Below are 25,834 nucleotides of genomic sequence, written 5' to 3'. Positions count from 1 at the left end.
GCTAAGAATAACAAGAGATGGTACAAAAGAAAGTCCATCTCTCAGTTTTAAGTAGATAAACATGGAACACAAAGGTTTTGTAACAAAAGTCAACGAACTATAGCTAAGTTGAGAACTGATTGTTTTTTTTCTTTTTTCTTTTCTTTTTCTAATACCTATGCTGTCTCATGGAAATGACTTGTGTTAGTCCTGGAATCATGGAGGAGGGCAAGCCTAGGACCAGTATCCAGCCAGAAGTTCACAGCAATATTTTAGCGACCGGATGATGAACTCCTAAGACCATAATGGTAGGGGCAATGCATACTACATGCATACTGTACATCGGGTGTATTTCACTTGTTTATTTAGCAATATGTTGTGCTGGGTAGGTTCTGATACTTTGCTAAGTGTCACCTTCTACCTCCTACAAAGCCTGCTCTACTGATTTTTGTGTATCTCAATAATTAAACAGGACCCAACCTCTCACATGTTTCCCAAAACTCCTTGGGCCTTGCATTCCCCTCCAACCCTGCCTTCTCTCACATTTTGGCCAGATGCTTTGAGATTTTTGGAGAATAATCTAGATTTCAGGCCCTCCACTTTCTTACTCCCATTATGTCACAACCCACTACCCTAAAACCTTTGTTCCCAAACTTACTAAAGTTGCTAGCACCAATGACATCTCCATTCCCCAAAGGCTGTTCCTCAGGACCTGAGGCTCCCTTTTTTTTTTTTGGCATCTCATGCTATAATTTTCTCCCAGAGGCTTCAGTTAAATCAGTGGTTCTTAACTTAGCTGGGTGTCATGGACCTTTCTACAATTTAATGAAAGCCATGGATCTTTTCTGGAGAAAAATGAAACATTGATAATATAAAACATATTATATATACAGATTATAGGTATATATACTATGTGTGTGTGTTCCATTCACTTTCAGAAGGGATTCACAGATTACCTGGTAACATACCACTAGCCTGAGACTGAGAAATTCTCACTTGAATTCTGATGGCTTCTTTGCAACATCCTCTATGTCCTCTCTACCTGGATGCCCCGCAGGCCCTTCAATGGCTACTTGTTCCTAGGTAGTTGCACTCCCTCCCCTCAAGTCTATTTTCTACCATCCTCTGTCTCTATACTTCTACTGACACCAGATAGCACATAAATACCAAAGACAGATTTTCCTCAAGGTTGGAGCCTGTCTGAGGTCACTTCACAAGAAGTGGATCTTGCCTTTGAACAGAAACTTCACTTGGCAGTTAGGGGATGTTCTAGCATTCTGGACACCTACTCATTAAGACTAAGAACCTTAAGAAGATTTTTTTTTAAGATTTTATTTATTTATTTGACAGAGATCACAAGTAGGCAGAGAGGGAGGCAGAGAGAGAGAGAGGAGGAAGGAGGCTCCTGCTGAGCAGAGAATCTGGGATCGCGACCTGAGCCAAAGGCAGAGGCTTTAACCCACTGAGCCACTCAGGTGCCCCTCAAGAAGTTTTTTTAAAAATTATTTGTTTTCCTTTTTGTTTCATGATAGAACTGAAGAAACCTTCCTGGACACACGTCCTACTTGAGGAGGGATTAGCCCCATTGTTAAGGGTTAATCTTCCAACCTTTCATGGACTCTGCCTCCTATTACAACTATTCATCAGAGCTGCTCTTGGTTACCATAACAGTTGCTGTTCCACCACGCTCACAAGTATGAAAAAGTAACTGCTTTATTAAACTGAGGAAGGAAGGTGCAAGGATGATATCATCTGGTACTAATTCACTGACCACTCACTCAAACAAATTTTTAATATCAAGCTCCTGAGATGTGCAAGAAAAGAGGGAATATTTTGCTGACCAGATGCAGATAGATGGACATAGTTTTTGTTTTTTAAGATTTTATTTATTTATTTGACAGACAAGTAGACAGAGTGACAGGTAGAGAGAGAGGAGGAAGCAGGCTCCCTGTCAAGCAGAGAGCCCAATGTGGGGCTTGATCCCAGGACCCTGGGGTCACGACCCAAGCAGAAGGCAGAGGCTTTAACCCACTGAGCCACCCAGGCGTCCCTAGAATGGTTTTTATACCTCAAATTGTTCTTCCTTTCTCTCTTTCTCCCCTCCATTCACCTTTCTGCCCATTATTGGCACAGGCTGAAGAAGCTAAAGACTGTCACTATTGTCAAAGATCAAGAGGCATCTCAGGGTACCTGAGAGATGTGGACATATGGTTGCCTTGCCTGGGGTTCCACAGCATGGATCCCAGGAGAAATTTCTAGGAACAGAGTATTAGGGACTGTTAGGGCAAAGACAAGGTAAAACTCAAACTGATAGTAAATCTCCTTTGGGACCAGATAGAAGAGGGAGCCAAGATTCTTCAAAAAGGATAAAAGGAAATCAAACCAAAGAAACTCCCAAGTTAAAATGTCCATCATATGCCAAAAAAATAGCAGTTCATGAGCCAAAATTGTTTATTTGGCTGGCACAGTGTGGTAACATTTTTCTAGTTAAATGTCAACATTTAGAAGTTTATATATTTCACATCAAAGTCCAAATTCCAGCAATCCTAGAAAACTCAAAAGGAGTCTGCTTTCTAACATGGCAGCACTGGCCAGCACTGAAACCCACCCACCACTGCTGACAGGTTGTGAAAACCAGCCACTGTCCCTGTGATCTGTTTGAATCATTTGCTTTAGTCACCTGGCCTTACAGGTACTTGATTTTCCATGCACAAGTTTAAATGGCTCTCCCAGTTCTACTACTGTGTTCATGCCTCTGACTTGGATAAACTGAAGGAGTTGCAAAGGGGAAATGTGGCAGACAATCTGTTCTGTGGGTTTTGACTCAGTGTCTTTCCATGAAGCACAAAACACGAGTTTACTGCATGACTAGACAGCCTCTCAATAGTGTTTCATAAATCGTTGTTTGCTTTTTATTATAAATTAAAATATGTTCTTTAATCTCCTTAATTGGATTTTGCGATAACTATTTATTCTTCATTATATAAAGCACCTACTATGAGCTGATCACTCTTCTAGGCTCTAGAAATATTTCAGAAGATAGGTGCTTCTCTTTCAGACCCAATTTATTGTGGAGAGATAGATAAGAGAAACAAATATTATTATTACAAAGAGTGATAAAAGATATTGAACAAATTAAACAAGGTAATATGGGGAAGGGCTGCTTCAGATAGGGCTAGATGTTCTAATCAATTAACTATTTTTTGAACATACAGAAAAGTGATAAGACACATACACGCCCCCCATCCCACCCCACCCCTCAAAATCACACATGCTTCCTGTCTTCTGCAGGACTCTCAAGGACTGCATCTTGCCTTTAAAGAAAAGGTTGTACTGGGGCACCTGGGTGGCCCAGTCAATTAAGTGTCCAACTCTTAAGTTTGGCTCAGGTCATGATCTCAGGGGTCATGAAATGGAGCCCTGCATGGAGCTCCATGCTGAGCATGGAGCCTGCTTAAGATTCCCTTTCTCCCCTCCTTTTGCCCATCTGCCCAACCCTGGCGCTCGCTCGCTCTCTCTCTCTCTCTCTCCCTCAAAAAATAAATAAATAAATAAATTTTAAAAACAAAGCAAAGGATGTACAATAGAAAGAGAAGTGGAAGTTCAGGTAATTATGCAGATAGTTCAGAGATTCACTGGGCAGTCTTGTGAAACCCGTAGGTGACTAGTTGAGAGCAGCCAGCTTAATCGATCTAGCTCTCAGTATTCTGGAGTAAACACTGTTAACCTACTGTTTTGTCACTTAGACAATGAGATTATTTCTGTGATGCGTGGATGTTACTTTGTTACTAAGTAACCATTCGTATTCTACCCTATTCATCTTTCAACCACCTATTTCCCCATGTGAGAAAATTTTCTCTATGGAGACAAATTAAGGGTTTCTTTATTGACTACTCTCTCAAGCTGTTGAGTTTAATATAATGAGAAAATGAGTATCAAGCAATAAAATAAACATCTTTTTAACTGGAGATATTTTTAATCTATCCCTGCAGGCTTTAAATATGTGTGTGTGTGTGTGTGTGTGTGTGTGTGTGTGTGTCATAGAATACATTTCTGAGGCACAGCAGTCATCTGTGGGAATGTTTAAAATCTAATTTCATAGAACTCCATCTGAAATAATTTATCTTACTGAAATCATACTAATCATGAAGCCCCTTTAGGCTATCTTTTTTATTTCAGCCACATATGTCTCACCATTAAGTTCTTATTTGTCATTATTCAATAGCCTCTTCACTTTAATAAAAATAACACTCCAGCTCTTAGATGGTTATGAGGAAAAACTACTTCATTTTTCCAAATGTTGTAAAGATTATAATTACTATGTTAAGTGCAATGAACTAAAAATATGGTATTCTTCTCATTCTTTACTACATAGCAATATTGTAAAATTCCATTCTGCCCCTTCCATGTTTTTTTAAACATAATTGTCTTTGTCCATAGGCAAAATAAATAAAACAAAAACATTGAAAATCTAAATTTCACAATATTCCCAAAGCCAAAGGCACTTTTGAGCTTGTTTTTCTGATCGATAAAGGAGTAAGTATGTTTACATATATAGACAGGATACACACAGTTATGGGAGAGACCAAAGGAGCTGCAAAATAAAAGCACCAGCTAGTGCAGACGTACTTGTGTCTGTGACGCCAGCACAAACAATGGGAATAAGTAGAGCGAAGTCAATGACTGCACTGTCTGTGCCCTGCTTTCTACTTTAAAAAGATGTGGAGCAGTTTACTGGGTGCCTCAGTCAGCTATGTGGCTGACCTTGGCTCAAATCATGATCTCGGAGTTCTGGGTTCGAGCCCCAAGTAGGGCTCTACACACAGCAAGAAGTCTACTCATCCCTCTGCCTTTCCTTTTGCCCCCTCCCTCCACCCCCACTTATGCTCTCTCTCTCCAATAAATAAAATCTTTTAAAAAATAATAATTAAAAGTAAAAGGATGGGGTTTTTTTATCATTTTTTGTAGGTTTCTCATTTTTTCATTGTTGTTTTTACATGAAACTATTTTAATGTATCAGAATATGTTGTTCAATTCTAAACAGCAAGCACCTGTATGGCTTAGCCAGTAGAGCACCAGACTCTTGATTGCAGTGTCATGAGTTCTACCCCTACACTGATGTAGAGATTACTTAAATATTCTAAATAGAGTATCCAGGTAACCCCTATATTCTCCTAACTCCATGACACATTTCTTTGCTTTTTTTATTTAAGACAGCACTACCGGGATGCCTAGATGGTTCAGTGGGTTAAGCCTCTGCCTTCAGCTCAGGTCATGATCCCAGGATCCTAGGATCAAGTCCCACATCAGGCTCTCTGCTCGGCAGGGAGCCTGCTTCCACTCTCTCTCTGCCTGTCTCTCTGCCTAGTTGTGATCTACATGTGATCTCTCTGTCAAATAAATAAATTTAAAATAAAAATCTTTAAGACAGCACTACCATATGTTCAAACTTCAAAAAGATAGGAATTTTCTCAGGACACTGGTTAGCTGTCTAGAAAATACATATTTATACATATTTACATATATAGTAATCATATCTCAATAGTGTAACCTCTGCTACAAACATGTTCAAAGAAAAACAGATTTTCATATTTCAGTTTTAATAAAATTCGTATTTCAAATTAGTGCAATTAAAGAAAAATTCTGAATAAATATATTTAAATATTATTTTAAAAGAGTTACAAAAGTGGACTTCAAACATGATTATTCAACAAACCGTTACTCAAATCATATACCAAAATCATTTCTCACTCATCTCAACACTCTCTGACACAATTTACATAGTTAAATATTTAATCCATACCTATATGGAACATAAACCATGTAAGAAAATAAAATATATCTACCAAAAATAAAAGAATAGCACACTTTTGATATTCTATATACATTGTGTGATTTAAACTTTATTTTTTAAAAATTTCAAATTACTCTATACATGAAAATAAACCAAGAAAGACTGAACTATATGAAAGGACACAAACAAACAGTTGTTTCTGAGAAGTCTCTTATTTTATTCATATTAACATGCCATAAAAATAGATTCTTCATCTCTTTGTACAGTTAGTATGATTCCAGGCACTTTTTTCTTCAAATCAAATTTACATTCTTAAGAAATGCCTGTCAGGGGGAAAAAGAAAACTATTATTTATATTCTGATTCTTAATGTACTTAAAAGTATGCATAGTTTTAATATAGTTATATTTTATTTTATTTTGCTGAAGGAATCTGTGGGCTCAATTTATAATTTAATTCTGAGAATATAAGCTAATGAGTGTGGAGGGGTAGAGGGGTCAATCAGTACTTTTAGATACTTTAAATTATGACTCCCCCATTAAAGTTTTATGATATCTAAATAAACCAAAAATGAACTTGGCATAACCTAAGTAACATAAATATTCTTAAAATCTGTTAATCTCTAATACTGTATTTCTAATACCTTGTTAAATAAATAATTAGAAACAGATATTACGATAGAAATATGTCTTTCTCTGCAATTTCTAAGGGGCATATTTTTCAGCTCTGTCTTCTATGAATCTAGTTCTACGAGAATGTAAGTTTATATGCAGTATTTGGAATTATAGTACAGCATTCATTTTTTGAGAATTTTCATGGTTATTTTGTTGGTTTTTTGACTTTATGCAAATTTACTCATTCACATAAAATATATTAAAACAAAGAAAGATAAATGTGTCTTGATTTAGATCACTTCAATAGCCTAATGAATTTTCTTTATTTATTCATGTTTTATATTATTCAAAAGGTTTGAGATAGATTGAGAGTTATTATTCAAATATCTTGCCTCTGAACATTAAAATGATCTTCTCTTAATCTAAAAAAAAGAAAAGAAAAGAAAGAAAGAAAGAAAAAATTGGGGAAAGCCTGGGTGGTGCAGTTGGTTAAGCATCCAAACTTTTGGTTTCAGATCAGGTCATGACCTAAGGGTTGTAAGATCCAGCCCCAAATCAGGCTCCACACTCAATGCAGAATCTGTTTCAGACTCTCTCTCCCTCTCTTTCTTCCCCTTTCTGCTGCACTCTCTCTCTAAAATAAATAAACCTTTTTAAAAAGGGAGAGAGAGAGAACTTTTAAAATTCTGAAACTGTGAATATGCAGAATTAAGAGTATCAATTATTATTATTTATTTACAATTGCTTTTTAAATAAGAATAGAAATAGACAACAAGTCAAGATTGTCTTAGTAATTGGCACAATGAAACTGTGAGATGAGTTAAGTAAATTCCCATGCAGTTACTTGGGTAGATCAAGTTTCATGGGCTAAATCAAGAGATTCAGAGATAATTCTATATACACATTCCATGACTTCCATTTCTATGTCACAAACTGTGAAAACCTGTTTTTTTAAATTTTTTATTTTTTATAAACATATATTTTTATCCCCAGGGGTACAGGTCTGTGAATCACCAGGTTTACACACTTCACAGCACTCACCAAAGCACATACCCTCCCCAATGTCCATAATCCCACCCCCACTTCTCCTAAACCCCCTCCCCCCAGCAACCCTCAGTTTGTTTTGTGAGATTAAGAGTCACTTATGGTTTGTCTCCCTCCCAATCCCATCTTGTTTCATTTATTCTTCTCGTACCCACTTAAGCCCCCATGTTGCATCACTACTTCCTCATATCAGGGAGATCATATGATAGTATTTACCCTAAAGATACAAATGTAGTGATCCAAAGGGGCATGTGCACCCGAATGTTTATAGCAGCAATGTCCACAATAGCCAAACTATGGAAAGAACCTAGATGTCCATCAACAGATGAAAACCTGTTTCTTTAAAGAGACTTGTCCGTGGTGCTGAAATACTGACCCAAAAGTGTGTTGGCTTTGTTCTGTCCCGGGAAAGAACTACTGAGTAGAAAAATCTCTAGTGGGAAAAAAGATCCTTCAGTTTCTTGTATAGAGTCTACTTTTGTAAATAAATGTTATATTTTTTTAGGTTATCCAAATACTTTATTGTCCTAGGGCTCCTAGGGTAATTTAGTCAGAATGAAAATTCTGACTTACTATTTCACTCTGGCAAAGTATAAGCTAGAGCAGATGATTACATATTCATCATATTTTTGATCCCTTGCTTTTTCCTTTACTCTTCCAATACCTTATTTCTTTTTGTTATGTACCCTACATAAACCAAAATTTTAGATCCCAGTGCTACTTTTATTATATCTTTTGACCAGTTAAGAAAAGGTAGAGCTTTATATAGCTTTGTACATCTAATGTCTATTTGCATAAGGCTTCTGCACAATATTAATATAACCCCAATAGATGAAATATTTTTAAAAATCACTCAAGACTGGTAAGGCTGCCAAAAAGTTGTTTATTTTACTTAATTTAATCACCGTTGAGGGCATTTTTAATTAATTCAATAAAGCAGTCTGAGCATTTAAACAAAGCTTTAATACTAAGTGAAAAATCCACAGATTAAGTTCATTAGGTGTTGCTACAATCAGCTGCCTGGCTTTCTAAATTGTTCAAAATTTCTTCAGAAAGCTAGCTGATTAAACAGAATAAGAAAAATAAATAAATACATACTCATAGGGAAAGTCTTCTAGATCTGTGAGCACAAGGGACTCACTGCTAATCTTGTTAGCAATCTAGCACATCTCTTGTAATCTACAAAAAACATTTAAGGGAAAATTATGCATACAGTTATTATAAATGTGGGAAAACCATATTATTATTATCACTAATTGAGAATGAGAGCTAAGATTTAATAAGCACCTAACACAACAAATGCTTAACCTGGGTTTTCTCATTAATTCTCATCACACAATTAGGTAGATGTTACTGTTCCCTCACTTTAAAGACAGAGATGAAAAACCAGCATCCAAATGTCAAGAATCTCATAACTACTGAGTAGTTTGAGTTCAAAGAGTAAGCTTTCTTCACTATGCTGTGCTACGACTTAGTTTGCTTTGATTCCAGTGTGATTAATTTCCCTTAGTCATTGAACACAAGCAGTTTTTGAAAAAAATTATAACAATTCTGATTCAACTTCCTGAGTAAAATTAAACATACTTCAAATGACCAATCTAGTTAAAAAGAAACAAAATGCTTAAAATCCGTGCACCTTAAAAGGAAAGTTGAGGTTTAGAAAGGAATTTAAAAACAGCCAACTGAGTTACCACACATGATCCCAATTTGGGCAGTTTCAATAATAACATTTAAATATTACATTTGAAATTACTAACTTTGGTGACTTAAGTGTCCAAAAGAATTCATTAGAGCCACATTTAAAACACTATGCTATAATTATTCAGAACAATCGGTCACTCATTGTATAAATGATATGAAACTATTTACTTTAAAATAACTGAAGAGGAAATTTTGACTTCATGGTCATCTTATTTTCTTTCTCATTTATATGAAGAGCACTTCATGCCAAGGAATTTGAAAAATGAAAAAAGGCATAAATCCTGACAAACATTTCAGTCCTTAAGGAAATCTGGCTATTTTCAGATTTAGATATAGTCCCAATTACAATTCAGTTTCATTCTTTGCACTCTCAACAGCACACACAAGCCTTCATTTAAGTACTGTCAATGTTATAAATAACATCTCATACATTGTTTAGTCTATCCCCAGACGCAGACAGTTGAAGTTTAAATTGCATGCATTTATTGTTGCATAAAGATTTTATTTTAATGGAAAAAAAAAAAAAAAGGAAACCTATCCAAACTACTTACAAGCTGGTGTTGAACAATCCCTAGTGTTGTGATAGAGTCGATGGAAATGTTTGCTACATTCAGCTGAAAATGTGACTGGCCCTATTAGGAAAAGAACGTTTATGATAAACATCGGCATGTTTTCCAAACAAATTTGCTAGTACTTGATGGCTGGAAATAATACAACTGTAACTTAGCATCCTTCCATGCCCTTAAAAGAACTTGTCTGAGAATACTTCTCCTTACCCTAGCTCTGTGGGAGGTAGTAAATTGTAATCTGTGAAAAAGCTCTGAATTCATTACCAATTCTCACCATTTCACATATTGGAAACTTCAGTTTCTGAAGAACTCTTTAGAATAATTAAGAGGGGAAAAGCTCTAGATAGAAAAAGAAATTGTACAAACCAAATCAAGTAGATGTGAAGAATAAAAAATAAATATCCTCGTTCCCACTTTCTGTTCTTCAGGGTTTTTTTTTAATATAACAGGAATTAATGCTTATATACAGAGACATTAATTCCATTTTCTAATTAATTTGTGTCTTGTTAGTGTCAAGGACTGTAGTAAAGTGAGCAGGGACTTGAGGCTTCCCTTATTTATTGCCACAAACCCAGAGAATTCCCACCAAAACTTATCCCTACATCTGTAATCTGATGTTTTGGAAGTGGTAGAAGGGCTCACAGTGCTGTGAACAGAGTGACTAGAAACGGTAAACACTGGAAAATTCCTTACACTTGCTAGGGTGGGTCTTGGTTTAAGCTCACAACCATCATTCTCAGATTAATTAAATATGGCCACTGGTTTCTTTAAGTGGGAAAACCATAATTTTCCCAGCTTATAGGCCTGAGATGTAAAACAGCGAAAGGCAGCTGGGATGGTTAGGAGCAGTCAGGCAATAGCAATGGTGAAGGTGGTCGTGCTTGATTCACAATAATTTAATGAATTACTAGAACTTGAGGCATAATGTGATTTCCAATGATAAGCAAAGTCGATAAAAAGAAAGAAAATGTCATAAGACAGTATTTCATCTGTGCTTAGAACATGGCATATGGGGACGCCTGGGTGGTACAGTCAGTTAAGTGTCTGACTCTTGGTTTCAGCTCAGGTAGAAATCTCAGGGTCATGAGATAGAGCCCCTGTCAGGCTCGGACCTCACTGCAGAGTCTACTAGTCTACTTAAGACTTTCTTTCCCTTTTCCTCCCCACCCCAGGCTTGTGTTCTCATTCTCTCTCTCTCTCAAATAAATAAATAACCTTAAAAAAAAAAAAAAAAGACATGGCATATGAAAGTCTGTCTTTTTCCCATTCAAAAAAAAAAAAAACTTCTGTTGCCCCCCATTGCCTAAGAAGCATGACCTAAATTCCTTAGGATATAAATCGTTTAGAATTCTTCACAGTATGACTCCAACCTACCTTTTGAGGCATACTTTTGTCCAGTGGCCACACACACCCTTACCTAAACTTACCCCACAGTGTATCCACACCATCTACCTGTCCTGCCTCCAAGCTACCATGTTCTCAAAGAATTTCTTCTCATCCAGGAAAATGTTATTCTCCTTTAGAGCCCAACTTAAATGGGCACCCTACAAGCTTTTCCTGGTAGTTTTTGGCAAAATTATTCACTTTCCGTGCATCCCTAAAAATATATATATACATTTCTATTATTTACCAAGATCTGGTTGATATTATTATTAGTGCAATTTAATAGCATTTGTCCACTTTCCTAACTGGACTTTTGAGCTTCTTACAGACATTTATCTTCATATCCCTAATGCCTAACAGTAATTTGTATACAAGCTTTTTATTTAATTGTATCACTGATAGATTTTGTGCTTACCTGTGAAATGTTTTATGAATTTGTCTTTTAAATTCAAATCTCTTGGGAATATTTCTGAAAAGAAAAAAAATTACAATTTCTTAGATGCATTTCCACCATTAAAAATATCCTTATAAATAGTCTATAATGACAACCACCTAACACATGAACTCATGGAAGTTCATGCAGCTCATTCCAAATCTGTATCTCTGGCTCTGACCATTCCCTGGAGCTTCAGACCTCACCCAGAGCTCTACCACTCTAACTGGGAAACTTACAGACCTCTCAAAAGTGCATAGCCAGAACTGAACACCTGATTTCCCTAAGACCCCAGACCTGTTCCCTGCCCCCCACCCGCCATGTTCCCTGTCTCATACAAGGCATCACTCCTTACTCTTTGCTCAACCCAGATATCAAGAAAGTATGCCTGACTTTCCTCTTTCCTTCTCTACTATATACACACCATTACTTAATTTTATATATTCCAATGCCAGAAATTACCCAAGACCCATACACTCTGCTTCTTCTCGTCCCAAGCCATCATACTTTGGTCATTATCCCTGTGCTGCAGCTCCCTGATGGGTCTTCTCATTCCTCTAACCCACTCTCCCAACAGCAGCCAGAAAAAATGAGGTGAAATAATCTCCAGTTCATGATACACTCCTACTTTAAGGGGATTTTCATTTTTTAAGATTTTATTTAGTTTTGAGAGAGAAATTGAGAGACAGCGTGAGCACAAGTAGGAGGGTTAGGGGGACAGGGAGGGGTAGAGGGAGAAGCAGACTCCCAGGTGAGCAGGGACCCTGATTTGGGGTGTGATTCTAGGATCCTGGAATCAAGTGCTGAACCAAAGGCAGACACTTAACCGACTGCACCACCCAGGCACCTGGGGTTTTGCATTTTAAGTAAGTGAAAATAAAAAATCAAACTACATCTCACACTTCACTTTGTACTCCCTATAAGCAAAAAACACAATTTATTAAAAAAAAAACAGTTTGGAATATACACAACTCTTTAAGAGGAAAAGAAAACAGAAACAAATAAAATTTTGAACCCAATTTCATTGACAGCTACAGATTTAAACTCGCAATGTCCTTTTTATAGATTGACTCTTGTGCCTGTCAAACATCATATGAGTTTTAATAGGGGCATAATAAGTGAGTCTGAAGGACCACACTGATTTGTGTACCTCGTTGAGATAGGTAGTGTAAAATGAAGACATAGGAATTCTAACAGCCCTTTACATCCTAGAGTTAATGAGGAGTGTTTAAGAGTGCTTCCTTGCGTAGGGAGCTCCCTGCTCCTAGCAGCCCAGTTCTGAGTCTGGAGCAGCACTGTTAGGGCGACAGATGTGCAGCTGGATTCGAGCTCTCCTCCCACTGACAACAAAACAAACATCTGTACTTATGAACCATCCAAACTAATCCAGAAAAACAAAGCAATAGGAAGATATAAGTATTTCTTTATATAAATATTTTGGTGTTCTCATTAATTATATTCCAGACTGAACACAGGTCTTTCCCCAATACCTCTCTGAAACCAAGCGTGGCAAATTGGCTCCTGGGAAGTCAGTACTCCCCAATTTATCTGGCAAGGTAGCTCCTCTGCCCCTTTCTGAGCTGAGTTAGTTGAGTACAGTTGGAGTTCTATGGCTAAAACATGTTCGAAGACTATGAATAATTCTAGTTCCAAAAACATTTTCAACTATGATTTTTTAAATATTTTTAAATTTAAATTCAATTAATTAACACACAACATTAATTGGTTTCATAGGTAGAGTTCAGTGATTCATCAGTCTTATATAATACCCGGTGCTCATGACATCACATGCTCTCCTTAATGTCCATCACCCAGCTACTCCATCTCTCTACCCTCCTCCCCTCCAGCAACCCCCAGCTGATTTCCTATGATTAAGAACCTCTTATGGTTTGTCTCCCTCTCTGGTTGTGTCTTGTTTTACTTTTTCCTTTCTTCCTCTATGATCCTCTGTTTTGTTTCTTACATTCCACATATCAGTGAGATCGTATGATAATTGTGTTTCTCTGATGAGGCCTGGCACAATGATGACACTCAGGAGGACACCCCTCTTCTACACTCCCATAGCACACTTTCTAACTTCTTCTATAAAGGCAATTTTCAGATTAGCATGATAGTGAACAATGCATGAGTCTGTCTCCACCACAATATTGTGGCTTCTTGAGGAAAGGTACAATGTCTCGTTCATCTGCAGGGTGTACAACACTGCTTTGCAGATGGGTCATCTGGCAAATGTTTAAGGAATTAAAAGCTGAGAGTATAATCCTTCAAGTAGCTTGTTACCTTTCAAATGAAAACAATCATGGTCTTGCTTGAGCTCAGTATAGGCCACCAAGAAAACCACACTTTAAATACACTTGAATTTTCATTTCAAAGTACAAACACAATTTAGGAACATAAAGCAGACTGGCTTAAATGAAACAGAAAAGTGATATTTAAGTTGACACTTAAAGTGATAAGCAAGAGATATCTAGGTAAGAGATGGAAACATCACCTTAGGCACCTCCCCCAAAAAAAGAAAAAGAAAAGAGAAGGGAAGGGAAGGGAAGGGCAGAAAGAAAAAGAAGGAAGGAATGGAAGGAGGGAGGGAGGAAGAAAGAAATCTCTGAGGAGGAAAGGATGACACTGTGTTTCAGGTATTTAAGAACTGTCCAGGATGGCTAAAAGAGGAAGAAGGTGAGGGAGAGAAAAGTCAGCTGAAGCAACAGACAAAGGCTTCGGAGTGGCTCAGTTGGTTGAGGATCTTCCTTGGGCTCAAGTCATGATTCCAGGGTCCTGGGATCAAGTCCTGCACTGGGCTCCTTGCTCAGCAGAGAGCCTACTCCTCCCTCTCCCTCTGTCACTCCTCCCTGACTCATGCCTGTGCTCTCTCTCTCTCTCTCTCTCTCTCTCATACATACACACACGTAAGCAGCAGACATAGATGCCCTTATAGTCCTTTATAAACTTTGTCCTTAATTCTACGAGTGATGAGAAGTCAAAGATTAGGCAAGGGGATGACATAGTCAAGATTCACTCTTAAAAGATCATAATGCCCAGTATGGAGGAACAAGATACACACACATAAGTCAAAAGGTTTAGAGATAAGCTATTGTATTTCCAATGAACAGCACTAGTGTCAGGTGTCAAATTCTGCCCTATGCCTATTTTCGCATATAAAGCTTTATTGGAACACAGCCATACTAATTTGGTCACATGTGGTCTATGCCTGCTTTCGTGCTATAATGCAAAATTGAGTGCTTTCTGCAGAGATCAGAGAGTCCACAAAACCAAAATATTTACTATCTGGCCATTTCTAGAAAAAGTTTGCCAATGCCTGCTTGGTAGCACACTCCTCTTTGTATTAAAACTGTAATGGTGACTGCAGAAAGGCAAGAAGTAAGATTCTGGGGGTGGGAGAAAAGAGGAATTTTTCAATACATATTTATTATTAATTTTAACTTTGAACATAAATCTGTATTACTTTTTCAATTAAAAAAAAAAAAACCTAGTTGATTTTGGGGCACCTGGGTGGCTCAGTGGGTTAGGCCTCTGCCTTCAGCTCAGGTCATAATCTCAGGGTCCTGGGATCAAGACCTGCATTGGGAGGGGGTCTCTGCTCAGCAGGGAGCCTGCTTCCCCCCACCCCCCGGCCAGCCTCTCTACCTGCTTGTGATCTCTCTCTCTCTGTCGAGTATATAAATCAAATCTTAAAAAAAAAAAAAAAAAACTAGTTGATTGAAACTGAATTTGTATTTAATGTTAGGATGCACCTATGATAATTTTGGATCAACAAAATACTACTTGAGAAATCAAATAGAAGAGTATCACACCACAAAAGATTAGTTGATTGATATCTTATGGAAAATGGTCTTAAAAAGCAATCTTCAGGGCACCTGGGTGGCTCAGTGGGTTAAGCCACTGCCTTCGGCTCAGGTCATGATCTCAGGGTCCTGGGATCGAGTCCCGCATCAGGCTCTCTGCTCGGCAGGGAGCCTGCTTCCCTCTCACTCTCTCTACCTGCCTTTCTGCCTACTTGTGATCTTTGTCAAATAAATAAATAAAATCTTAAAAAAAAAAAAAGAAAGCAATCTCCATTACAGAAATATAAGTCACATATGTGATTTCAAAGTTTTTAGTAGCCACACCTTAAAAAGTAAAAAATAGGTAAAATGTATTTAATAATTTATTTTGCTTAACCCAATATTCTAAATGTTATCCTTTCAACATATATTCCCTGCTTTAAAAATATTAAGACACTTTACATTTTTTTATACTGCTTTCAAAATCTGCAGTGTATTTAACAATTATGGCACATCTCAACTTGGACAAGCCACACTGCGAATGCTTGATAGGCACATGAATTGAGTAGGCTACCATGTTGTACAGCACAAGTCTCAAATGCATGCTTCATTCTTCTGGTATCTAACAACAAGGTATAAAAGATTATATACGTGGATGGATTAAAAACAAAAGGATCTCCTCATAATGCATGACAAGTATCCCCCAAATTACTATCTCACTACTCTAATTTGTGAAAATTTCTAGTTATTATTTAACCAAAACAGCTGCCAACTGCCACTATTATCAATTTTGTTTACAATAATATTTTTATGAAGAAATTTGAAGATTTTATTAATCTTTGATAAACCTTTTATAAATCTTTTATGAAGATTTGCATATACATGTGTGTATATAAATGCTGACAGGCTTATCTCTCATTCCTACTTCTCATGTTCAAAATGAGCAGAGATCGTGCTCTTATCTGCAGCATATACATATATGTATTTTTTGAACTATCACCCTTCGAGGGTGACTAGGTTTTTCATTCATTTATTTATTTATTTTTAAAAGATTTTATTTATTTATTTGACAGAGAGAGATCACAAGTAGGCAGAGAGGCAGGCAGAGAGAGAGGGGGAAGCAGGCTCCCTGCTGAGCAGAGAGCCCGATGTGGGGCTCGATCCCAAGACTCTGGGATCATGACCTGAGCCAAAAGCAGAGGCTTTAACCCACTGAGCCATCCAGGTGCCCCTATACATATATTTTTAAAGATTTTATTTATTCATTTGACAGAGATCACAAGTAGGCAGAGAGGCAGGCAGAGAGAGAGGGGGACACAGGCTTCCTGCCAAGCAGAGAGTCCCGATGCGACACGGGACTTGATCCCAGGACCCTGGCATCATGATCTGAGTCCAAGGCAGAGGCTCCTGCAGCATTTATATTAAAACTGGGACAGTACAGAGAAGATTAACAAGGATGACAAACAATTTCATGAAGTGTTTCATATTTTTATTAAGTCAGAGAGTGACAAATACTGTATGATTTCACTCATATGTGAAATTTAAAAAGCAAATTCATGAAGTGTTTCATATTTTTATTCAGTGTGACAAGTACTGTATGACTTCACTCATATGTGAAATTTAAGAAAAAACAAATGAGCAGAGAGGAAAAAAGAGAGGGAGGCAAACCAAAAAACAGACTCTTCACTATAGAGAACAAACTGATGGCTACCAGAGGGGAGGTAACCCCTCTGGTAATGAGATGGAGAGCAGGTGCTGTGATGAGCATGAGGTGGTGTATGGAAATGTTGGATCACTATATTGCATACCTGAAACTATTATTACACTGTATATTAACTAACTGGAATTTTTTTTAGAAATATATTCTTTAGTTAGCATATTGAGGAATACAAAAGGAGTATGTATATATTTTACTTTTTTGACAGTCTGACGACCTTTTTAAAATTTTTTTGCATCCTTTTTAAAATTTAAATTCAACTAATTAATATACAATGTATTATTAGTTTCAAAGGTAGAGTTCAGTGATTCATCAGTCTTATATAACACCCAGTGATCATTACATCACATGCACTCCGTCATGTCCATCACCCAGTTACCCCATCCCCCCATCCGACCTCCTCCAATAACCCTCAGTTTGTTTCCTATGATTAAGAGTCTCTTATGGTTTGTCTCCTCCTCTGATTTCGTCTTGTTTTATTTTTTCCTCCCTTCTATGATCCACTGTTTTGCTTCTTAAATTCCACATATGAATGAGATCATATGATAATTGTCTTTCTCTGATTGACTTATTTCACTTAATACAATACCCTCTAGTTCTATAATGAGATATCATGTCACACAGGTCAGAATGTTTAAAACTAACAAGTCAGGAAAACAGATGTTGGCAAGGATGCAGAGAAAGAGGAACCTTTCTATACTGCTGGTGGGAATGCAAGCTTGTGCAGCCACTGTGGAAAACAGTATGGAGGTTCCTCAAAAAGCTAAAAATAGAGCTACCCTATGAAGTAACTGGAATTTTAAAAAATGTTTAAATGACCAGAGATCATATGGAATAATAAAAAAGTCAGAAGCCAGAACAACTAGAAAACAAAATAATAGAAAACGTTTAGTGTTCAGTTTTACCTGCATATAACTTAGTATCTTACCATAAAGATAATTGCTCGGACTTGATTGATTCTTTACAAAACCACGTTAATTGATCCTTTGCACCTTATTAGGTACTGAGGGGCATTCCTTCATTTTGTTTTAAGCTAGCATTTTTCGATACCTAAATTGAAACGTTTGCTATATAGTTCCTTGAATTATCACTTTCTTTATTTAGAGATGACACAACTATTGTAAATGTATAAAAACAGTTCCATTTTCAAAAATGAAAACTAACCCTATTATATCAATGTTCAGAAAATTGCTCATGGGAAATATGGGTATTTGAAAAACATGGAAATTTATTAAATATTTGAAGGGAAAAGCTGATGACAAACATATTCAAGCAAGCAATATCTTTAAAAAATACTTTTAGGTTTTTTTAAATATATAGTCATGGGGAGCCTGGATGGCTCAGTCAGTTAAGTGTCTGCCTTCAGCAGGTCATGAACACAGGGTCCCAGGACTGAGTCCGCATCAGCTCCCTGCTCAGCTAGGAGTCTGCTTCTCCCTCTCCTTCCCCCTCCTCATTCTCTCTCTCATACTCACTCTTTCTCAAATAAGTAAAATCTTTTTTAAAAAAATACTCTCTTCTGTACTCTCTTCTGTTCTTCTAAAATTACATGTTCTTATAAAATTACATAAAAAGTATGTATTTGTAAATATGATTTTACATCATACCTCTTATTAGAGTTTGAGATTTTTAAATAAAGAGATTAACTCTCTTTGTATGTAACCTTTGGGGAGGCCTAATGTTATTTCAGCTGCAAATTATATCATCATCTGAGCTTTCAGCAAGTTTTCATCACTTTGCTGGTGGAGGGCCTTGCCTCAGTGCCTCAGTGTTAATGGCTGCTGATGGTCTCCATCAGATTTCAGGTACACTGTCATTGAGCAGTATCATTTTGGAAAGGAATCTTTTTTCTGAGCAGTGAGTAGATATCAACAATGGGCTTAAAATATTCAAGAAACTGTGTGTGAACAGATGTGCTCTCATCTGAGTTTTGTTTTTCCATTTCTAGAGCACAGCATAATTCACAAGGGGCCCAGGATTTTTGCAGTGGTAGAGGAGCATTCACTTCAATTTAAAGTCACCATCTGCGTTAGCCCCTAACAAGAGAGTCGACCTGTCCTTTGAAGCTTTGACTTTTCTCTAGCTATGGAAGTCTCAGATGGCATCTTCTTCCATCTTCTTCAGAAGGCTGTTTCATCTACACTAAAAACCTGTTGTTTAGTGTAGGCACCTTCACTAATTATCTGAACTAGATCTTCTGGAGAACTTGCTTAGCTTCTATATCACTACTTGCTGCTTCACCTCACCCTTTGATATTATGCAGACAGCTTCTTTCCTTAAATCTCATGAACTCACCTCTGCTAGCTTCAGACTTTTCTTTTGCAGCTTCTTTACCTCTCTCAGCCTCCACAGAATTGAAGAGAGTTAGAGCCCTGCTCTGGATTAGGCACTGGCCTGGGGCTGTTTTGCCTGGTGTGGTTTTCTATCCATATCATTAAAACTTTCTCCATATGAAAAATAAGGCTGTTTCGCTTTCTTACCATTCGTGTGTTCACTGCAGTGGTGCTTTCCTTCAAGAAGGTAATTTCCTTCAAGAACTCTTCCTTTGCATTATTTATTTATTTGATAGAGAGAGAGAGAGTGCACAAGCAGGCAGGGCTACAGGGAGAGGAAGAAACAGACTGAGCAGAGAGCCTGACATGAGGCTTGATCCCAGGACCTGGGGATCATGACCTGAGCTGAAGGCAGACTCTTAAGGAAAGGTGCCCCTTTCCTTTGCATTCACATCTTGGCTGACTGCTGCAAGAGGCCTAGCTTTTGGCTTATCTCAGCTTCTGATGTATCCTCCTCACTAAGCTTAATCATTTCTGACTTTCAATTTAAAGTGACAGAGCTGTGACTCTTCCTTTCACTTGAACACTTACAAGCCACTGTGGGGTTATTGATTGGCCTAATTCCAATATGGTTGTGTCTCAGGGAAGAGGGAGGCCTGAGGAGAGGTACTGGCAGTCTGATAAGTGGCCCCTTCCCACCGTTCTGCCCTCAAGTCACCTTTCCTTGTTCTGTGTCATTTTACTATGTGCTGGGCTTTCCCCCGTAATCCCCAGGTGCTGAGGTAAAGCTACGCTGAATGCGGTGGCCAATACAATGTTACCAGGATTGGACTCCTTCAAAACCAGTACTGTGAGATGCAAATAAATGCTAGATTTTAAAAAAGAGAGAAAGAAGGAGGAAGGGGAGAACAGAACGGGAAGAAGAGAGAAAAGAAAGAGAGAGAAAGAAGGGGTGGCGTGAGAAAGTTTGGCTAATAGGTTTACATAAAGCTCCACATACCACAGGTCTTCATAGTTCTTTATTTTTTAAAGATTTTGTTTTTATTCATTTGAGAAAAAGTGAGAGAGAGCATGAGTGGGGAGAGGGTCAGAGGGAGAAGCAGACTTCCCGTGGATCTGGGAACCCGATGTGGGACTCAATCCTGGGACTCCAGAATCACGACCTGAGCTGAAGGCAGTCGCTTAACAAACTGAATCACCCAGGCGCACCCCCACTTTTTTTTTTTTTTTTTTTTTAAGATTCATAGTTCTTGCATAGTGCTTCTCTAACAAGTATTGAATGGCGATGCTCCCGAGGCTGGCAGACCAAGGAAGACTTTTTTTTTTTTTTTCACAGATCATCATTCAGACTCATGGGAAAATAAAGCTATGGTGCTGTGGGTACATGTGGGGATAAAGGGTGGACAGAGAGCTATGGAAAGAAAAGTGTGGCTAGGGTTGTGGAGACCAGTCAGGAATTGTCTCTGTCTCAAAGAAACGTCCCAGAAGATTCTGATATACCACTTTTCTCCTCCCCACTGTCCTCAATTAAAAATCTCTGGTAATTCCAAAAATTCAATTACACAAGAATCTGCCAAGAGCTTTTTGATGCCGAGGCACGGGCTATACTCAGAGATTTAGGATATCCAAGGTGAACACGATAATTACATTCAAAAACTTGCCTCGCAGTTGCTTCCGAGGTATATGGCCTCATTCGAAGATCCACTGCCCTAGAAGGCATTAAGGGCAGCAGATGTTGTGTTGTCTAAACTTGGTCATAAATGCTAAGAAATGAGCTCATGACTCAGAAATGGCACAGATTAAATCATAAGTTCTAATCAGCCTTTGAGGGCAAATAAAAAATCAATTCTTTTACTTTTAAAGTTAATTAAAAATTTTTTCCATTTCAAAATTTCAGTTCCAAAGAAAAAATGTTCTCCTAAAAGTCAATTGCATCTAATGAATTTAATAGCCTACAGGGTATTAAAAACTGGGTAGTCCTCAGTTCCAACTGCAAGAGGTTTATATCCAGATAGTATAATATTATACTATACAAATATAATCTATGTATATATTTTATACATATTATATGCATAAACTAATACAAGTCACAATATGAGGAAAGTTGTAGGAGAAGAAAAATTCTGTCTTGTGTTTAAAGGGGAAAAAATCATTACTGAATGAGATAATCTAACCAATGAGGTTGACAATAATTCCAGATAAATCCTATTTTAATAATATTTTAATTTTATTAATATGTATAAAACTATACACTTTCAAACATGATATAATGTTTTCACTACTATTTCCTGGTAGCTTATGTTGACAGAGAAATAGAGTTGTAATAAATGGCTAAACTCCAAGACATGTTACTTCCCACTTCAGTGATGTTCTTTTTTTTTTTATTATTTTATTTATTTGTATGAAAGAGAGAAAGCACAAGCAACGGGAGTGGCTGAGGGAGACTCTGCAGGACTTGATCCCAAAACCCTGGGATCATGACCTGAGTCCGAGGCAGCCAGTTAACCGAGTGAACCACCCAGGAGCTCAATGATGTTTTCTTCAATAGCACACACAGGAGGGGAACACAGACTTTGAACCAATGACCTAGCCATCACTTTCTGTCTTCTGCATGGCAACAAAGATCCTAGAAATCGGAACGCTTTAAAGCTTATTTATAGCTATAAAAATGAAGTCCAAAGGAAGGGGAAAGATTATAAAGGAATTTTTAAAATCCTAGTTTTTCTTGCCAATTTTATGATTGAAAGGCAGACTCCTAGGACTGTACCATTCCAAGGAAAGAGGAGGAGCCATCATATGTGATCCTATCAACTTCCACTCAGAATTTCCCCTTAGCAGCTAGGTGAATGATATCCTACAACAGTCACCACTCAGAAATACTCTGAAGGGCAGAAGTTCATTCATGTGAGCTCACTCTGGCTCCTCATAATGAGTGTTCTAGTGATAACACTTCCCAAGTGCTTAGCAAAATATCACACATCACCTTTGCTTCTTGACTTTTTCTCGTATTATTGTTTTTCAGTGAAACAAACACCTTCCAGTAACTTTGCAAATAAAATATGTTAAATATTTTACTCATCTGCAAAACAACAAAAACAAAAACCCACTGTACTTCCTTCTTGGTGATATGCAGAATAAGGAAAATTATTTTTATTATTCTTGTGGAAGAAATTTTACTCAGCTGATAGGTCTAGCTAAGTGAGCAGCTATAATAGTAACAGACTGGAAATAGAAGGGATTTAGGTTGTAACACAGTTATGCACACCCAAGTTCCATCAGAACTGTGGGGATGGTTGCAAAGTAAATTCAGGATTTCCATATTTTTGAACACGGAACAAAGATACCAGAAAGTAACAGAGCCAAGGAGGATAGACAGAATTCGGAGAGATGAGAGAAGCACATTCTTGGAGGCTCCAAAGTAGCAGAGGCAAAGAACCGGCTGGTATCTGTAAGGAACAGTCTGAATCTGTGTCTGAATCAGTGTGGCTGGTACAGGGTGCCCTCTGTGGTGCCCGGAGAACCACAGAAGGCAGAGGGGCAAGTCACAATAGGACTGGAACGTCCTGCATCCAAGAGAAGTTAGAGCCTTCTTAGAAAACCAGGAAACACCACTGTAAATCTGTGACTGGGGAGAAAAGATCTGTGAAATGAAATTGGTCTGAAATACTGTGTTAACATTAATATGTCTGTAGTTTGGGCCTTTCCCCCATTCTTTTTCATTCCAAAGTAACATCTCCTTCTCTGAGATGTTAAAATCAAAACCAAATGAGGACCAGCCTTGAAAATTCTCTGAGCAGGGCGCTTGGGTGGCTCAGTCGGTTAAGTATCTACCTTCAGCTAAGGTCATGATCCCAGGGTCCTGGGATCGAGTCCCACATTGGCCTCTCTGCTCCTTGGGAAGCCTGCTTCTCCCTTTCCCACTCCCCTTGCTTGTGTTCCCTCTCTCACTGTGTCTCTCTCTGTCAAATAAATAAATAAAATCTTAAAAAAAAAGAGAGAGAGAGAAAGAAAGAAAGGAAGAAAATTCTCTGAGCAGATCAAGTCAGTTTTGTCATACAAGCAAAGCTTCATTTAGCTTATTTTGTAAGGCTAACTTGACCTGGGTCATCTCTTGCTTATGCCTCTAAAACTCATAAGCAACACTTAAACTGTTTGCCAATGTCAGTATCAGGTAACTACCAACCAATTCCCAAGCACTTAATTGTAATACTATAATCAATCACTGTGAAGAATAAATGATCACTGCTTTCTCACTATATAGGCTGCTTTATAACAACAAAGCGCCTGGCATGCAAACTCTTTTTGGTGCATCCCCAATAAACTTTTACTAATTACTATTTTGGCCATTCTTTGGTTTTACTTTAGCTATTTCTGAACTCTTAACAGAGATAAATATTTAGGCTCACAATAATTTCAAGTCCATATACATGAAGGATGTGACACCACTGCTGTAGTCACCCCCAGAGCCTCCCCTCCCCTCCTGAGAACTCTGGGCTTACTAGTCACCCTGGAAATCTCTGCCCTGGCCCAGCACCAGAAGCTCAACAACCCACCTCAGCTTCTGAGGCCCTGGCCAACACCTCCCTCTGCTTCCTCTCTGGCTTTACCTGTGCACAGCCTTTCTCCCTCCACACCCAGAATGTGACAGAGCACAGACATCTGGCTGCCTGCTTCAGTAGGTGGTCTCAGCCTGGCATGTAATAGGCACTCAGTGAAAGTTTGTGGAGGAAATAAATATGTATTTCTATCACAACCACTACGGAAGAAAAATGATACTAAGTAATCCCTCTTTGCTTTACTAAAAGTGAAATGTGAGGCAAGAGAGTTATGAGGTGACAGCAAGGCAGCCAACTGGGCTGGTCCCCAGGCAAGCAGATGGCCCCAAAGAGGGTCACTTCTGCTCCAAGCCTAGCCCGTGGCTCTACCTGGCTCTGTATGGCACAAGCTCTAAACAGAGACAGGTGTTCAAAGCTTCTCTATTCCTTGCTTACTACCTTTCTTCCTGCCCTGGTACCCTGCACTCTTGACTGCCCCCTCTGACCTCATTGTGCCCTATGATTTTCGCATTTCCCAATCATACTGGACTTCTCTACCTTGGGGCATCTCAGGACCCCTATATTGGCTATTTTTTTTTCTCCCTCATTTTTCCCTCCTCCCCTCCTTCAGCATCTAAGTAGCCAGGGACCTGAGTGCCCAGAGCTGATTTAGGAGCCCAACCTAGGGAAGGTCTGTGTGAACAAGAGCCAACTCAGCCCGCTCAAAATTAGCGGTTCTTTAACCATCCCCTGAGGCCAACTTGAAGGGGAAAGCAAAGGGGGCATTCCTGAGTCTGTTCAGGCTGTGTCTGTGTGCTCAGGCAATGCTCACTGAATGCTCAAAACCCAGGAAGACCCAGAATGAGGCACTGTCAGATACAGAACCTGTGCACTCTGCCTGGACCAGCTGGGGTTGAGCCCCATGGGTTTCAGCTGCTCCACCAGCCTCCTGAAACGGGCTTCTTCACCAAGGAAGGGACACAACACTCCAGTTCCTTTGCGAGACGGGGTTTTTTGCTACTTAAATCTCAACAGTGCTAAATCTAGTAAACTCATTACCTCTTTTCCTGAAAACCGGTTATCTTTAGAGATGGTCTGTTCTCTGCTCTGCTTAATTCCGCCTTCTTAAATCCCTGCATCAGAGCAAAGGACTGCTTACCCGCGCTCCGTGAGGCGCTGGGTGCCCGGCCGGCTCTGGCCGCGGGGAGGAAAAGCCACGACTTGGGTTCTTGCTCCGCGGCATATGCTCCCCTGCCACTCCGGGGCCTCCCGTGTGCCCCGGGCAGGGGCAAAACCAGAACGAGCAGGAGAAGCGTGGACAGTGGGGCTCCTGGCTTAGCTGGCCGCATGTCTGGGCGCGGAGGACCCGAAAGGAAGCTCCCAGGGGCGGGTCTCGAGGCAGGTGCGTGTGCGCTGACTGGGAAGTCCGCGACCCGGCGGTGGGGCGGTGTCCCGGCGGCGTCCGGCTGGAACAGAATCGGTACTTAGCGGGCGCTGCTGATACCTGCGCGCCTCGGTGTCTCTGGGCGGGGACGCGGGGCAGAGCGGCGTCTGGGGACTTCAGAGGTGTCCCAGGACACAAAGCGAGTGCGAGCACAAGGGACTTCCCGGCACACCCGATCCTCGGACTGTGTCCTCGGGGCTCCCTACAGAATGGCTCTACGGGCCGGGACACCGGATCTTGATTCAGATTCTGAGGGTAAACAGAACCCACAACTTCTAGGTCGGGACGATGGAAAGCAGAGCATGGACTTGGGCCGCAGTGTGCTGAGACTGCTATTCCAGGGGCGGAAAGGTACTGAACTCACTTTCTTCACCTTGAATCCAGCTGCGCCTGGAGGTGCTGGCTGGAGCGACCAAACCGGGTGCAGGAGGACCAACCTGCTGCGAGCGCGGCTTTGCCCCGGCGCGAGATTGCCTTCTCCTCGTTGCAGGGGCGGAGCTGAGGACCCAGGAGGCTGGCCCCGCAGAACACCCACGCCTAGCTCTCCTAGCTCTCTGCGGGGCTTGCTCT

General features: G+C 39.2%; 1 protein-coding gene and 1 pseudogene across 2 annotated transcripts; one reads left to right on the top strand and one right to left on the bottom strand.

The window, feature by feature from the left end:
- Nucleotides 1–5,966: 5,966 nt before the first annotated feature.
- Nucleotides 5,967–25,722, bottom strand: ALKAL1 (ALK and LTK ligand 1). Of its 2 annotated transcripts, XM_059168926.1 has the most exons (6): nt 25,629–25,705; nt 24,980–25,286; nt 11,499–11,552; nt 9,683–9,763; nt 8,529–8,609; nt 5,967–6,096 (listed from the first exon to the last, which is right to left on the bottom strand). In XM_059168926.1, the coding sequence occupies exons 2-5, from the start codon at nt 25,167–25,169 to the stop codon at nt 8,545–8,547; spliced, it is 390 nt and encodes a 129-aa protein (XP_059024909.1). In that variant the 5' UTR covers nt 25,170–25,286; nt 25,629–25,705; the 3' UTR covers nt 5,967–6,096; nt 8,529–8,544. The 2 variants fall into 2 exon arrangements, with proteins under 2 accessions (XP_059024909.1, XP_059024910.1); XM_059168927.1 differs by lacking the exons at nt 5,967–6,096; nt 8,529–8,609 and having other exon boundaries at nt 9,684–9,763; nt 24,880–25,722.
- On the top strand, nt 16,697–16,786 carry LOC131828420 (U6 spliceosomal RNA; annotated as a pseudogene).
- Nucleotides 25,723–25,834: the final 112 nt, after the last annotated feature.

The sequence above is a fragment of the Mustela lutreola genome, chromosome 3 (genome assembly GCF_030435805.1).
Source record: "Mustela lutreola isolate mMusLut2 chromosome 3, mMusLut2.pri, whole genome shotgun sequence".
NCBI classification, from domain to species: domain Eukaryota; kingdom Metazoa; phylum Chordata; class Mammalia; order Carnivora; family Mustelidae; genus Mustela; species Mustela lutreola.
The sequence above is the reverse complement of the archived record's forward strand: the minus strand, read 5'-3'. Positions and strand labels throughout refer to the sequence as shown.